This window comes from Apteryx mantelli, chromosome 14, assembly GCF_036417845.1.
Source record: "Apteryx mantelli isolate bAptMan1 chromosome 14, bAptMan1.hap1, whole genome shotgun sequence".
NCBI lineage: Eukaryota > Metazoa > Chordata > Aves > Apterygiformes > Apterygidae > Apteryx > Apteryx mantelli.
This window is the reverse complement of record NC_089991.1, coordinates 1,540,788-1,558,097: the sequence shown is the minus strand read 5'-3', so window position 1 is coordinate 1,558,097 and position 17,310 is coordinate 1,540,788. Positions and strand designations below refer to the sequence as shown.

At 41.9% G+C, this 17,310-nt stretch overlaps 1 protein-coding gene across 3 annotated transcripts in view; it reads right to left on the bottom strand.

The window, feature by feature from the left end:
* The window catches only part of NR3C1 (nuclear receptor subfamily 3 group C member 1), a 72,462-nt gene extending 55,919 nt beyond the window's left edge, over nt 1-16,543 (bottom strand). Inside the window, exons 1-2 of one of the 3 annotated variants that reach the window (XM_067305128.1) lie at nt 16,435-16,543; nt 13,016-14,204 (exon numbers count right to left, since the gene is read on the bottom strand). In XM_067305128.1, coding sequence (XP_067161229.1) covers nt 13,016-14,190 — 1,175 coding nt within the window. In that variant the 5' untranslated portion in view covers nt 14,191-14,204; nt 16,435-16,543. Of the gene's footprint in view, nt 1-13,015; nt 14,205-15,205; nt 15,379-16,295; nt 16,322-16,434 lie in introns of those variants that run through there. The other 2 variants (XM_067305129.1, XM_013945980.2) reach the window with 2 other exon arrangements.
* Nucleotides 16,544-17,310: the final 767 nt, after the last annotated feature.

Here is a 17,310-nt window from a genome sequence, read left to right as displayed (position 1 = left end):
GATCACTGAAACAAATAAATGAATACAGCATTATAAAAATAACTCACTAATATGTCTTTGGAGTTTCCGCATCAAAATATATGCATGTTTTAAGTTAAAACTTGGTAGCAGAACAGTTTCATGCATTCATGACAGAACTGTTATTCAGAGGTGAATCTGTTTGCAATGGTACTTATGGTAAAACAGCTAACTTCCTCAGGATATTAAAAAAAAAGTCTTAAGATATAAACACAGGACAGTCTTTAACTCAGTCTCTTACCACTGGAAACATCTATCTTCTGCTTCTTCAGCACAAACCCTTATCTTCAACCCTTTTTCTTGGCAATGAATCTTGCCTTTTTTCTGAGCCCAGTGCACCTCCTTCCCCTTCACTTACGAGCATGTATGAAGCACCAAACGGGGTTCCTGCAGAAAGCCCTTCCACACCAGGGAAAGGGTGGGTGAGGCTCTAAACATCTGGGAAAAAGAAAGCTCTAGTACTATGCATCTGTTCTTCCCACTTTCAGTTTCCCTTTGACTGATGATGAGCTACAGACCCATACATTACATAATTAAAGAAACTACCTCCCGTATTTGATTTGCATTTGCATTGTGGAAGACTGATAGCGAAGCTTCCTAAGAAGCTTCCGAACGCGCAGGCAGCTCAGACTTCCCTTCCGATCTGAGCTGAATTCAAACGTAAGCATCTTGCTGGTGCTGGTCACAACGCTTGTTCTCAGAAGTCACACCAGCAACACAACTGTAAGCGTAAACCTCTACAAAGCTACAATAATAAAATCCATTCTGATGTGACGTGACAACTTTACGGGCCTACAAATAAGTGAAGTACCGAATAGAAAATCTTCCTCTATCCTATTTGGTGCAAACTCTTCGCCACGCTTGTTACCGCAACATTTTCGATAGGATTTGTAGGCTGCATTTATTATAAAGGTCCAGCAACAGAAAGGGTTTGATCTGAGGCTCCTTTCTAATGCCACCATCTGAATTACTGCAAGCACCAACAAAAACATAATATGGCTCTTTTCCCCTCCCCCCTTTGGTTATTTGCTTATGCACTTACAGACTTCTCGCTGCCTCGTTTTCGCAGGCTGCTGATCCTCGCCTTGCGAGCTGGCACCCTGCCCCAGTTTCCAGGTGACTCATTCGCCTGCTCTTCAGCCTCGCCGAGCGAGCGGGGCCCACGCTCCCCTCCCCTCCCGAGCCCTGTCCTGCAAGGAAAAGGGGCGCAAACCCCCCGAAACATGGTCCTCACTGAAGCCTCTCGCTGCTGCGGCCTCATCGAGAGGCCGCTCCGGTCGCGGCTCGGGTGCCGGAGCAAAACGTCTTGGGGAGGCAGCGAGTGGCTCGAACAGAAATGCGTAACGGTGCGAAAATCACTCGAGATTTTGTAAAGAAAGATTCTCCTCCAAACGCTTAAGCCAAAATTTTCTTAAAGAAATCCCTCACAACCCCCAAAAATGTAAGATCGAGATTTTTGTGCATATATAAACAACAGCTTTCAAAAAGCTATTTCTAACAAGCCCTATAAAAAACAGCATTGGAAGTCTATTAAATTACAGACTTAAAAGCTAAGGTTTTTTCGAATATTTAAGCTTTTGAATGATCAAATCTTTCTAAAGGAGTAACTAGAATTCACATTACTCAAATATTTCCATTTAAAGACAGCACTAGATATATTTTATCAGGCTAAAGAAAGATTACATGACCGTTGCATTGCGAATCCGGGATTACAACAAACCAATACAAGGTAACAGTGAAACGAAGACAAAATCTTTCGAAGTGGTTAGAGAATTTTGGCACTTAATACAATGCAAAATACAGCAATCTGACTAATGGAGTTTGTAATCCAAGAAGCAGATACACGAGAAAAAGATTTGAAATCCAGGGAGATTACATTAGTTCAATGCCACTTTCATTGTCAACCAACATAATTTTAAGCTTGTGAGCCTTAGAAGAAGCGGGACTTTAGCAGGAGCAGACATGAGAAGAAAAAACACAGAAATAACTATTTTGTCATATTTAAACACATGATGCTGCAGAAAAGAAAGTGCAAGCTAAGTGTCATTTGCAAAACCAAGGAAGGGTGAGAAAAAGAAACCAAAACACTTTTGCACAGAATGTACGGATTTAAGGTTAACCCAGCTGATATTCTGTAGTTATGAGTTTAATTATTTAGTTTCTATATCCACAATAACGGCTTGTTTTGTCTTTGCAGAAAGTTTGAATCAGTGTTAACATTACAATTCCAAAAGAGGGGACCACGCGAGAGAAAGAGAACCACTATCAAGTAAAAGGAAAAATAATGCCATCAATACATGCTTGACTGTGTATTTTTCCACTACTCCAGCAATGCCATGACGCTTGGCAGATTCTTCAAACAAGTGAAAATTCAGTTCTGTACTGTCTTTTCTTCTGTGGTTTACATTTATTAATAAGACAATACAATACAAAATGGTGGGTCAGAAGATCCATAAGTTCTTCTCCAACCACATCATTTATCCTACTTTCTCCCTTGAAAGTCACAGTTCTTCCAAGTTTGCACTTCCCCTACCCTCCTCCTCCCCCAACACACCCCATAGCCAACAATTTCTTCAAGGTCCCAAAAAACCCCAGTATTCATAAACCGATGGAAATAACCTGTTAACTGAACCGTCTTTAAAAAGACAGTGGGCACCTTTCAGTGCCAAAGTACAGCTTAGAGATGCAATTTTTCTTTTTTGATACTTGTTTATTTAGAATCAATGTTACTAGATCTTTGGTTCAGTAAATGTTTTCATTGATGTTTCAAGATGCAATTGATTTCATCCAGCTCACTGTTCACCTGCCGATTTGATCTTCATTTTAAATAAAGTTTTCCTCACTGGTTAAACAGAAGGACATGCTCCTAAGGAATTCCACCATTCAGAAAGAATCTGAATTGGTCAGTTCATATGCAGTCTGCTATTATTCCAATAAACATTTTAAATCTATTCTCTAAATAAATAAAAAAGAAAAAGAAAAGTGTAAAGTGAAATTCCACACTCCTTCACTCATCTCTAGCATTTTAAAGCTTTTCTGGGTACCAAATTCAGTATCTCTAGTGTTTTTAAGCATTTTAAATGCCTATTTTTGGTTAATACTGTTCTTAAATATTTTACATCGGCTTGTATCAGATCTGACCTACTTCACATTTTAAGAGGACCAACAGGCTAAGTTCTTAAAAAACAACAAAACAACAAGTTATATCTCTATAGATACATCGACTTTATACTGGGACGATGCAATTAATTGTAGAGCAATTCATATTGACAGAAGACTAACAGAAATTCAACAGGCTAAACAAACCAAAGGACCCGGCAGCAAAAGTAATCCAAAAAAAAAAAACCTGTAAGAGAGAAAAGCACACACAGGTAATATTCAAACTGAAACCACGACATGGAACTATACAGTCTGCGAGTATGTATTTTTAAATTAACATGCATGAACTGCACTCCTGCACAACACAAATCTACATGTGTGCATGCAGCATATGCACATACTTTTAGTGCTGTTAAAGCTTAAGACCACGGCTTTAACAGAGAAATAAACTAGTGCTTCAGAAAGCAAACAGACTTGGTAAGAAACAAAAATAAGTGAGAGAAATAATATATGGGTACACAGAGATATACTATATGCCTATGGAGTAGATGTGTTGATTTAAATATATTGTTAACAATTTACATCTTCTGATTAAAATGGAAAGCTACAGAAAAAAAGAAAAAACTACATATCCCATTTATGATAACACACTGTAAATGCATTCATACACATCTAATTTTAAGTGATATTAGAGATTATTCATATACTGCATAATCCTTTCCTGAAAGAGTATTAATTTGACAGTTAACCTCCTTCAAAAGCATACTACGCATCCTTTTCTCTTAAACTGCTACTGAATGAATTAAAGGTATTTAACACTCGATTAGGAGGCCCGGAGAGAATTAGGTTCCAACACAGACTATTAAACCTCAGTGGCATACCAAATTCAATCCACCATGACAAACAACACAAACTGTGACTCGTGTTTTTATGGAGATGCTCTACCATGACATAATTGGCATTTGTACTGATTATCACGTTCTACCACCGTTACGGGGCAACGGTTCCTCTTTTACTAATGGTTTGCTACTGTTTCAATGCAACTTATATTATTATATATTATCACATACAAACCATGCCACGTCAAGTGGGTTCTTCGAGTAATGACAACAAAAATAAACTGCATTGGCTGTTCTTTTCCATCACAGATACCGAACTCTCAGTAAGGGCACTGTACACAGGCCAGCTACCCTTTTGAAGCTTAGCAAGAAAAATCATGACACTTCACATTTGTAAGCTCAAAAGCAGCATACAGTGGCATGTGAAGGCATGGTTTAGAGATCCATTATACATGATTTAGAAAATTCAAAGGATGGGCTAATGCCAAAAACAACGCCAGAAGCCTAAATACAGCGAGCAGCAGTGTCCTTTCTAAACACCAATCTGAGAAAGAAAGAAAAACCAAAACAAACACCAACCCCTCCCACCCACCGAACAGAGTTCACAAAATGTCGAAGAGGAGCCATATAAAGGCTGGAAGATTCTGATCCAAGACCACAAACTCATTTTCTGAAAGCAATACAGAATTTCAGAAGTCGCTCTCCCCTCCCACCCCACCATGCGCAGATGACCCAGGCTACTGCATACTTGGGAACAAGGGCGGTATTGAGTTTTAGAAGAACTCTTCTCAGTGAAAGCTTCCAGGAGAAGCATGTATTCAAATATTCAGGGGAAGGCACACACAAAAAACAGACAAATTTCCCAGTACAATGCAGGACTGAAGTCCATGACATAGCCAGAAGTCTACTGCAACAGGGTTTCCAAAATCCTGATTTGTAAAGGACAATTACTGGTCTTTCTCTAGCTTTCTAAGATGCTAATAAAGTTACAGAGCTCAGATCCTCCAGAGAAAAAACAAAACAAAACAAAGAAATCAAGCCACAAAGCTGTAAAATCACGTCTACTATTTGCTTATTTTGATATGGTACATAGTTCATAAATATTTAATTATTCACTCTCATCTGACAGTACAATGAGTTTCCCAAATTTCACAAGTCGTGTTTTATGAGGCAGACTACTCATCTGTGACCCAATTTCCTTTTTAAAAATCAAATTAGAACCCTGAATGGTACTTACTTATTGAAAACTTATTGTTATGAAAAGGAAAGCAACATTGAATCTGAAATATCCGAATAAAGCAACACAAGAGTAAATTGTGCCCTGCTGCTAAGAAGCTTCATACTAAATCTTGTGTGACCATGATGCATAAATACGATCATGATCTCCAGCTGCTTTCTGACATACACAGTAACTGTAAAATCTATTACAAATAGCATGAAAAATGTATTATTGTACAATCTAATGTGGAACTCAGTTTCTTAACTAAATTACAGTAGCAGTGAACTCAATTCAAGAAAGACATCATTATTATTTTGAAAATCCTTCCCCAAAAGCAATTCTGCCTTTGAGATCTCAGGAGAACTAAGATTTTTGATCAGAAAGTGGAAGTTGCGTCTCCACAACAAAATATTAACATCTTATCTGATGTTAATTTTCAAAGTGCATCGGAACTATATTTTTCTAGAGAACCTTAATATGGAGAGAGAGCTCCATCAGTATAGGTGGCATGCTAAGTTTTAATTATAACAGCTTGATACAGACTAAATTAAGAATGTAGTTGGCTGGTACAGAAATACACTCAATAAGAAGAGGCCAAGACGGCTTTTGACAAGCACCGTTTCCTCCAGAACTTCACACAACTGTCGTGACTGTTGATTTAAAGAACTATTACTATAATAATCTAGTACTGAACATGGTATCCTGGATAAGTAACAGTGTCCTAGAATCTAAACTTAATTCTCATTTTTAAGAGCAGCATGAAAAACCGACACCATCTACATCACAAAACTAAACTCCATGTGCTACCCAGCACTACCTCTCGAGGCCACAAAAGCAGAGGGAATATATTTTGTCACATTATACGTAATTACATTTCAAGACACACAGTGTGTAACTTGAGCACACACAGACACCGTTTCAACCAGGAAAGAACGAACTCTGGTTAAAAAAAAATATACATGTATTATGTATATCATGGCAGAGATTAGTGTAAGCTGATTAACATCATTTAGGGATACAGGAAGCATGCCTGCAACGTTAGACCTTCTTGGTAGAAAACGTGAGGTAAGAAGAAAACCTCTAGGAGAGCGAGTAGTTGTGCTAAACCGCATCGCACAGGCGACGTGCCACCCCTGGAAGAGCAACTGCCCCTACAGTCCTTCACAACACCGGACGGGTTACGGGGTTGAAGAAACACACAGCTACTACAGGTTAACGACTGTTTAGGTTCCCTCGTAGGGCACCGGCAAAGCAGCAATCGCAATTTCTCTCGCCCTCACATACGCGCGCAGAGAAACTGTAATTGTTTTGCTTAGATTTTTCCTACAGATGTTTGAAAATAGTTGACGTGAAGTCAGTGCCAAGACAACGAGCTGAGAGAAACTACTAAAAAAAAAAAGTTTCAAGCGTGTCAGCTATTCCAGCTGTATTGGTTCATTTCTATCCCCTGGGGATGAGCCGTTATCAACTGACAGTATCTTCTTATTTCCAGAACGGGATTAACTCCTGGTCTACAAGTGTCTTGGCTCTTTAAGCAAATGCTGTATTATAAGTGGATTTCATACTACAGTGAATCAGTCAAGAAACCTTTGTTATGAAAACAATGCAAATACTCTGTATATGCAACAAAGTATTACATTAATACTTTGGTAAATTGTAAGATTAAATTTGAGTATACTGCCAGGCTCAGTGAGACAAAGGCTATAAAACCAAAGGCAGTTTAATACAACAAGCTCTCTGGATTTGTTGTACAAGGGACCATACAGCTAAACATTCTTTCCAGAAACTATCTTTTTCCACATACGTATTTGTTTCTGTGTTTCTAAGAACGGGTACAAGTTGAAAATTTTATGAAACATTTTAAAGTTAATTTCTGTATGCTACAGACTACACACCATATGAGTTATTTTAATAACACAGACAAGATAATCACATCTGTAGCTCTACAAAGTTTTTCCCATTGTTTATAACTTGGGTTGAGAACAGGATTTTATTGATACTTTATCTCAAGACTAATGACATTGAAACTGTTTGCAAAACATGTAAATTCTGATGTTATACTAGCACATCAGTGGTAGGATATGTACTCAGGCAGCCTTAATCTGCCCTAAAAAATGACTGTAAGTGTAATTACGCCTTGCCATATTCTGCAAGCAAGGGTTTAGGGAGAAGAAAAAAAGTTATTATCAAGAAACATATGTTCATTTTCTCCAAGACAAACTCCTCAATGTTGAGCACTTGCCCTCTTCTTGTAAGACTTGTAGACAAGACACTGATCATAACATCCAATGCTACAAGCGTGGGTGTTTCTCAGTTCAGTGGTAAGGAGATTTAACAAAATGCCCTACAAAAAATTCTGCAAGTCTCATTCCAGACTGAAGTGCCAAAACTTGATCTTTCTGAAGCATTCTGAAAAGACCCAGAAGCTGGAGACTACTGAAAAAAAATGTTTATATATGTACTTATTTATGACTAGCTCACAATAGGTAAGAGGCTAATGAAATTAACAGATAATTTCTTTCCTGAAGGAACGCTATACATCAATAAGGAAGAAAATGTAAAGGACCTTGGCTAAAATTTTTGCAACCAGCATTTATGAGGAGTCAAACTAGTCAAAGAACACAAAACCCATTCCATTGAACCACATCTTTCAAACTAGACGGTGAAAAAGTTGTGAAAGATATCCTTACTTAAGCCTAAACAAACACCGGTATGAGAACCACCTTTCCCATCATACTTTGGATTAACTGTAGTGTGTTAATTGCTGAAGCAACAACTACTGCCTTGGAAACCAAACGAGATCAGGCATACATGCTGGAGAACAGTGCTTATGGACATGAAATACCGAACTGCCACCAGCAAAGGTGAAGAGCAATACCCGGTTTCCCCATGGAAACAAGACAAACAAGGCATCTTGATTTTGCCTAATGCACCACTGTAGATAGTCAAACTTTTGCTATAAGCATTAAAGACTGCAACGGCAGGGTTTTATGTTTCTCGCTGTTTGAAGTTAGGCAGTTTAGAGGGATCCACCAAACGCACACCTGCTGGACAGTGGCTAGAAGAGGCCTCAGTAACCTTTCAAAATGTAGAAATAATTCTAGTTTGCAGTTACGTATATGCATAGAATAATAGTCACTCTTTTTATTACCAGAATAGCAGTAATAGAAAAAGAGGAGAATTTCCATCTCCAACAAAATTTACTCACACAGTGTAAAAGAGTCATCTTGAATACAGTAAATACATATCTTGTGCAACTGCTACATCATATATTTCACCTTCATAAAAAGATTCATGAATAGAATTGGTTTAAACTATACTTTTGCTGTTATTGCCAACAAAAGAGTACAATGGGGCACCATATAAGTTTCAATTATTATTTAAGATAGATAAAAAAAGAAATTCACAACAGGCAACAAAAAACAATTTGTTTTCTATAAACTAGGAGCAGGCTTAAAACAGAGGAAATATAGGGGGAATAACTACTAGCTAGCTGCTAACTACTAAGTTATCAATTAGCTGAATGGGCCAGCTAAAATGAGGAAAAGCGGACTGGATCTTACACGAACTAACATTTACCTAAGTATCTTGATTTTTATAAGGCCTTATTTTGCATGCTCCAGGACATTCCTGGTCCAGTCCTTTCTGCCAAAAAAATGAAGCTCTTTTTGCTCTGTATTTGAAAGATTCAAACACCCAGTACAACATTACATTAATCTGACAAATCACAGCATATACTATCGATACCCAAAGCGCTCCCTCCAAATAACAACTCTGTTTAATACTTTTATTTTAGTATTAAAAAAAACCACACACACACACACATTTCAGCGTGTGCCATACATTACATACTGCTGAGTCAGATAACATTTAAAGTACTATATTCAATGGTGCCAAGCCACTGGCCTTGGCCAAAAGCCAAGCCACAACAAAGAGGTGAGACAAAGGGACAACTGACCTTTACCATTTCCAGCAAAGGATCACTTCCACCCCCCCTTCCATCTAGTAAATGTCTGCCTCCAAAAAAGAATCCCAACTAAACACGCATAAAAAAGGCAACTTTTCCTAGAAGAAAGTCTTTAAGACTTCTGCGTACAACTGACCAGAAAAAACTTTTTTCCTCTCTCTTTTTTTTTTTTTTTAAATATTCTTCCTCTTGTCCTTTCTTAGACTTCCTTAATGATCCTTATCCCCCTCAAGCTTAAATACTAGGAACAATTTCAAATGTAATACTAGAAGCTGTAACACTGCCAATGGGGCCCAGTTTTTGTAAATTCTGGCTGTAGGCTAAGCAGAAAAAAAAAAAAAAGCCTGTGTTGCTGTGTTGTTTCTTATTATCTTTCATTCCCCCCCCACACACACAATAAGCCACATCTCCAGGAAGTCAGAGGAATAAAAAATTTGAGCAATGGATTTAATGCATATACCACTCAAGAGTTTTATAAGCATGTATTGCTAAAATTATTCCTTGAAGTTTAACAAATTTCACTGGCATCTGTGGGATAAATCACAAATAAAATCAGATTAGGGACAGATACCATCAAAACCTCAAATTCTTCAGTGAAACATTTGAAATACTTTCAGTTTGTTTTATTCCTCTTCCAGATACTGTCCTACTTCTTCTATTAAAAAAAAAAAAGTCAAAGGCAAATTTTCTGTTATTCTACTTTCTTCTCTTATTCTTTTTCTTAACTTGTTTGATTCTGATTGATCAACAGTTTACATAACCAGATCAGAGATCTCTCCAAAGTAACTCCAGAATGAGGCTGTCCTAAATTTTTGAAAGTTTTGCTGCTACTCAAGTTGATTTTGAATATTAGCTATTAAAATACTGAGCTGCAGCTCTAAGTTTTGCACATCAGCACAAGCATTGATTAGCTGCATTAACTTTAGAATACTTTCTACTGTTCGCAGGCAAACTGAGTATTTTTCTCAGCCCTGATTATCACTGATCTCATTACAGACAACATGCTGCGTTTCCATCAGATGTAAAAATACTCAGATTACATGACATGAATTCAAGACTGTGTCTGTAAAGAGATCTCAAGTTTTTCACAAAATCAGTAAGATTAAATACTATCTCAACACCAGAACAGAACTGTAGCTTTTCTTCCCATATGTTTAATATATAATTAACTTGCTATGAGCAGTAAAATAAAATGACCAAACCCAGGAAATATTTCCTATAGGAAATGCAATTTTAGTAATTGCCAAGATGCCAGCCCTCACCTCGCGGGATCGGTACCCTTACAGAAGGGTGACCACAGGAGCCTGGCCAGCTAGCTGGTCTTTTGTGTCCGAAACAAATAGGGTGTATGACAGTTTTGTTAGCTCTTCTGCAAGATAAATAAACAAATCCACAACACAGCACCTTAAACTAACCGAGCTTAGACCAAATGTTTCTGACAAGGTTTAGGAAGAAGGAGAATTCCTGCTTTAAACACCAGGAGTCTAAGATTCATTAGCCTCTCAAAGATATTTAAGAAAGAAGAGTTGCCTCTATTTTACACAAAACATCCAAAGCAACAATGAACAACATTGTTTTTAGAATTGCAAGTTGTGGCTTTAGTATTTTAAAAAATGGTTGGTAAGCAAGAACAGCTTCCACGAATGCTGAAAGTAAAGCATTTTAAAGCAAAACTCAGCTACGAGTCCCTCCCCCAAATTCTTTCCACATTGTTTAAATTAAGAAAAAAAACTCCATTATCTCAAGTAAGGCAAAAAGAAGCACTAATACGTAAGAGAGCCTTGCAGGAAGCGAGAAGGTGAGCACTTAGAGAGCGACGCCAGCAGCACCGTTCAGTGGCCGAGGCAGACTTGCCTGCAAGGCTCGCAGGATGCTCCTGCGGCAGCAGCGCGCCTGCGGACCGCCGGCCCCTCGCTCCCAGCGAGACCCTTCCGAGCCCCCTGCCCAGCGCCGCTTCCAACGGCGGCGGCAGCGCCTCGCGCTGCTGCCCCTGTGACTTCGGGATCAGATGTATTTGGTGCCCGTCGGTAGCTTTAGCGGGTGCTTATCACGACGTTATCAGAAACAAACTTAGTATGTGAAAAATGGCGTTTGGGAAATTCACCAGAAGCCTGGCAAACATTTAACTGTAAACCATTCGCACCGCAATGCATTCGGTTCCAACTGATTAGTTCTGTAAAATAAGAAACAATCCACGAACTTCACAGAAATATTCTCAAAATGGATGTTTCCATTATCTATAAGGAATCTGCTTAGACATTGAAATTAATCTCCCAAATTCAGAAATAATTTTCTTGCTTTGAAAAAGATTTTTTTCCAAGTGATTGCCATTAAAAGTGCAGAGAGACCAAAAAAAACCAACAGCAACACAAACCCACAAAAACGCCCAAACACAAACTAGAACATCATGAACTGGTTATGCAAAAGGTTAGCACAAAGGACTTCTACTTTGTCCAAAAAAAAAAAAAAAGGCACATTCAATATTCATATATCAAAATGGAATTTCATCATAATTATCCATTCTCCGTTCTGGATTCTTTATACTACAAATTGCTATAAGCCTTTCAAAGGAAATTGCATCGTTATTTCAAAATCAGAAACTACTAAAGAAATCTAGGAATGAGAGTGAGGTGGAAGTTTTCTTTCTGAAACCAAGAAGTCTTCCTCGTACGTCTCATTTCAGACGTGGGAAAACCTAGCTAATAATGCGTAACGACAGCAGTCAGACTGACAGCTAGCAATCAGGGGACTGACTATCACTACGGCAATAAAGACAAAGTTAAAACAGGTATTTCAGTAGAATTTTACACTGGTTTTATACATACTGACTTTAACAGACATTTTCTCACCAAGGCTCCACAGAAACATATCAAAAATTCTTGCTCAGTTGAGACCAAACACAGTGTTTGTGCAAGGATACGTTAAATAATAGCTAAGAAAAACGCACAAACAGGCATCCATACCGAAATCAGAATCTGGCCTCTGGCTGTGAGAAAAGACACACGCATGTACCCATTGAGAAAGCTGCCACTATTCTGTTTACCAGAGAGGAAAAGTATTTTCTTAATCATTGAAAATATACCTGAATATCTACACTACCGAATTAATTTTAGAAAATGCTACTAGAAAGTCACTTATTATTAATTAATACTAATAATATAATATTATTAACAACATAATAATCATCTCTCCCTAATACATCTTTCTCTCAGAAAACCACCTATAAGAAAGCCCTCCTAAAGCTCTATTCGAGAGTTTAATTTCAGGTACAGTCAATTCTTACTGCAAATATTCTCTTTAAAAGTAGTTATTAAACAAACTGCTGAGTATTTCCTACTTGGAATCTTGTTGTCCATGTAAGGTAAATGCAATATCAAGCAAAGCTAAAACTCTAGTTCAGCTTAAATGCAACTCCAAAAATTTACCCAGCAACCAAGTTATTTTTGTGCTTAACGTTTAAGTAACACTAGAAAAAAAATCCACAGTGATAGATCCTCTAATTCTAGAGAATATAGTAATTTTTGTATATGCTTAAACACTTTTCTCTATACTGCCTTGTGAACATACCCTCCTACCACACACTGTTTTTCCCTTCAGGTCGTATCTTACAATTTTTGTCTTTAAAAGGATGGCCGCTCCCCTCCTCTCCTCCTTCCACTACCTACAGTTGAACACCTGGTTAAAGTTACTATTGCACTATATAACAACTCTACATCAGCGATGTCTGAGCAGACAGCCACACGCAACAAATGAGAAAGAGATGACCAACTTGGGGAGGGGAAGGGGAAAAAACCAAAACAAAACAGCATGCATGCACGCAGTTACGCTGAACATACTTGTAGTATTTTAATAAAAGCAACAAAAACTAATTACCTTGAATAGCCATTAGAGAAAGCAGGTCTGCCAGAAAGGTTGAGCGTTCCCAAAGGAGCTAAAGTCTCATCTCCTGATCCCTGGCACCTATTCCAATTTTCTGAACCGGCAGGAAGAGATGGAATGATATTAAAAATTGGTTTCTGATCCTGCTGCTGAGAGAGCGACGCAGTATTTAGATCATAGTGATACATCTGTCCCCCAGAGGTACTGACACCATGGATAGATATGGCAGAGACTTTAGTACCCAGTATATTAGACCCAGAGAAGTTTGCCTGACAATAAATTGGGCCCATGTTTTCTTGCTTTATGCCAGGAGTACATAGTTCAATGAAGTCTTCCTTTTCTGTCTTCACTTGAGGCATTGGCATTTTGGGACTGGGTAAAAGGTCACCACGGTCACTAATTTTAGGTTTAGTGTCAGGTAAAATAGGAGGCTTGCAGTCTTCACCTAGATTCCCTTCCAGGAGAAACGCATCATCTGCGGATATGGGGGACAGCAAGCCACCATCATCCAGCAATGGGTCAAGTCTCCATGGGCTCCCATTTGGCTCTTTGCCAGGCGAAACCGGTGGCAATTCTAGATCCTGGAGAATATCCAGGGTGCTTTGGTCTTCGGGGAATAATTTCAAGTTGCCACCATTAGAGCCAACCTGGCTTTGGACTGAAGTTCCCGACTCTAAAGGGGCGCTGCGGCCAGCCATGACCGAGAAATCCTGCTCAAGCGGCACGTCAGAAGGTATTGCTCCCTTCGTGTCCTCTGCCAAGCTAGAGGACCTGTTCAAGCTTGCAATACTTTCTTCCAGGAGCCTGAAGTCCGTTTCTCCAGAAGAGATGCCAGTTTGGCCCTGCTGCGAAAATCCAAGGTCATTTCCCATCACTTTTGCATCTGTTTCACCCATGTACAGTCCCATTGACAGCGATACCGCCTTGGATAGATCTGGCTGAGGCACATTGTTTGCTAATCCTTTTGAAAAGTCAGCCAAAGCAGGTTGCTGATTGGAATCTGACTGAGAAGACACAGGGAGAGGAGACGTAGGTCCAGGGGCTTGTACAGTAGCTCCACCCCTGAAGGGTGGATGAAAGTCCATCATAATCCCTCCTTTGGTACTGATGAGCGCATTTTTCCTTGCTTCGTCTTGATCTGAGGAGTTAAGCAATTCTTTGGAATCCATTACTTTAACATCAGCTATAAAGAGATCAGAAGCATTTAAAGTTAGCACAGGAAGGATATTTTCATAGAGGCACAAAAAAAGTCTAAATCATTAATTCGGTGAACCTGGTTTAGCTACTCTGAGAAAAAAAGGCACAGCAAACAACATTATGAACTGACACGCGCCATATCTTTCTCAAAGCCACTGATTTTTTTCTTTTCTAATCCTCACGGTAACAAAAAATTGTTTTTAAAAATCTTTGCTAAACCTGGATTAAGCGGTAAGTCAGTCTGCATACTACATTTCAGAATCAGACTACAACACAAGACACCTTTCTCAACACACACTCTAGCTCTAGCATGCGTCTTAGCAAGTAAGGAGGCAAAAGAATTGTTAAAGTACCCAATTTACAAATTTGAAAAAAGTACTCTTACGTTGTATTTAAGTCTTGAGCAGGGAAAAGGAGAGGGTTATTTACTGCATTTTACAAGTCAGTTTCCTCCCTCTCTCTGGGGTGTTCAGATGCATCACTCAGGATAGAGAACTGCAAAACTTCCCAAGCTAACTCTCAAATTTAGTATCTACCAACCAGACAAAAATCTAAATGTTTTGTTACTGTGTTGCTGTATAACTTTTCCACCACAGAACACAGCACATAACAGTTTGCTGCCTTTGCGTAAGTAAAGCTTAATAAGCAACTCGTGAATCTTGAAATAAACTCAACGCAATTCTTTAAATAAATCTCATTTTTATAAATAAAACTTAAGTAGAATTTTCATTAGCTTCAAACACTTTAAAAAGCTTATGCTTATCCTCCAGAAACTTTAATACTGAAAATAAATATTGCAAGTTTCATCTGTTTGTATTTACTGTATTTATTTTCGGCACAGAATAACTGCAAGTTCTTGTGCAAACTTTATACGCGGCTCGGTTATGGCCTAGCACTAACTGCAAACAGCCGACACGACCAGCTCGCGCTACGGCCAGACCCGACCCGTAAGAGTGGCAACGTTAAAGTTAAGCCTCACAGAAATACCTATTGAGCAAGAGGGCAGAGGAGCGCTCGCAATAAGTTCACAGCCGTCTTATTTATAAATATCCCCCGACTCTGTGGCCCATTAAATCCGGGCTGCCGACGAGCGCTGGTGCTTTTTGCGTGCCCAAGTCAAGCCCGCAATCAGCAGAAGTCTCCATGCGCAAAGCGTTAAGGTGGCCCCAGCTACGTACGGCCCGGGTAAAAACTTCCCCCGGCGGGAGAATTTTAATAGGAAAACCTTCCTTAATCCCTCGGCGTTACTGCTGACAGCCTCAAGTGAGGCTGAGCGGAGCCTCCCCCCCCCCCCCGTCCTCCGCCCCGCGCGTTCCGCACGCCGCTCTGACAGCTGCCGCGAGCCGAAACCAAAACACCGAAGGCAAAGCGCGAACATCCTCCCTTCCCGGCGTTTACAAACACCGCTAAAACACTGCCTGGCCATTTAAGGGGAGCGCGACAACAAATGCTGAAGTTTTTCTTTTTTTTTTTTTTCCTTTTCTTAAAAAAAAAAAAAAAAACGCGAAGGGGAAGAAAAACGAAGTTACTCCATTTGACAATTCCCCCAATGTCAAAAAAGCAGCAACCCATCCGGAGCAGGGAGCTGACAAAAATAAGCTGCACGAGTCCACGGAATGGAGGCGAAAAAAAAAAAAAAAAAAAAAAGAGAGAGAGAGAGAGAGAGAAAAAAAAGAAAAAGCTGCTGCAACTACTTAAAAATCGCCGGATTACAACAAATTCTGTTCGGTAAAGTATAGTTTTCAGAGAAATGTGTCGAGACCTGTTGAGCTGTCTCCCTGGCACACCCACTTCTGCAAAATAAGACCGGCCCATTGCTGCAAGGCTCCGCTCCGGGCTCGCGACTCCCCCTCCTCTTTCTGCGCCCTTTCCCTCACTGCCCCCCCCCCCCAAAAAAAAAAAACAAGAAAGAAAAAACAAAAAAATAACCCGCAAACATCCACGCCGGCTTCTCCCTCAAAAGCCACCGAGCGCAGAGGGGCAGCGGCCCAAACGTCGAGGAAGAAGTCAGGCGAGGCGGCCGGGGGGCTCCGCCGCCTCCCGCCTCGCCGCTCCGCTCTGCCGCGCGCGGACCTACCTGCGGCCGGGCTGAGCCGAGCCGAGCCGAGCCGGGCCCCGCTCCGCTCCGCGCTGCTCCGCGCCGTCCCCCCCCCCACCCCCCCCCGCGCCATGGCTGAGGGGGCGCCGCCGCCCCCGCGCCGCCCCGCGGCCCTTACCTCGTCCGGGGGGGGGCGCTGGGGCTCCTTCAGCCGCCGACGGCCATCGCGCCCCCGCGGCGGGCAGAATAAACAAGTTGGCGGGCGGCGGGGAGGGTGGAAAAGGGCAGGCGGGCGGCACGCACGGAGGGAGGGAGGGAGGGAGGAAGACGGCGGCCGCCCCTGCTGCAGTTGGGGAGGCAGCGAGCGCCCGCTTCCCTTCCCCCCCTTCCTCCTCCTCCTCCTCCTCCCCCCGCCCCTCCCCCTGCTTTAATTAGCGCTAATTGCCCCCGCAGACTTTGTCCCCTGCCGCCGTCTCCCCACCCCTTCCCTCAGGCAGGCGGCGACGCGCGCGGCGCTCGGCGATACTCTGCCCCAGCCACAAAATGGAGGACAGCGGCGGCCTCCTCCCCCCTCCTCCTCCCTCCCTCCCGCCTTCCCCCCTCCCGCCTCCCCGACGTGGAGAGGGAGTGGAGACACCGACACACACAGGGGCGGCAGCGCCGCGCCGCCCGGCCCGGCCTGGCCCAGTCCGGCCCGGCCCGGCCCGCAGGCGCTCGCCGCCCCTCACGCGGCACCGCGGGGCAGCGGCCGCCGCCGGGCCCAAGCGAGGGGGAACGGTGCGACCTGTTGGCTGCTGCGGGCAACTGCAGGCTGCGCCCGCGGCGAGGAGGGCTCCGCCCGCCCGCTCCTCCCCGGGGGGGGCTCGCCGGCCCCTCGCCCCCCGCCCCGCCGCCGAGGGCGGCCTCTGCCCGCGGGTCGCGCCCGGGCTGCCGGCGCGGCCGCGGGCGGGCGGAGGAAGCCACCGAGCCGCCCCGCTTCTTTCCTCTTTCGCTTCCTCGACTTCCTATCGCGGCGGGGGGGGGGGGGGGGGCAGCGCGGCCCGCAGGGCGCCGG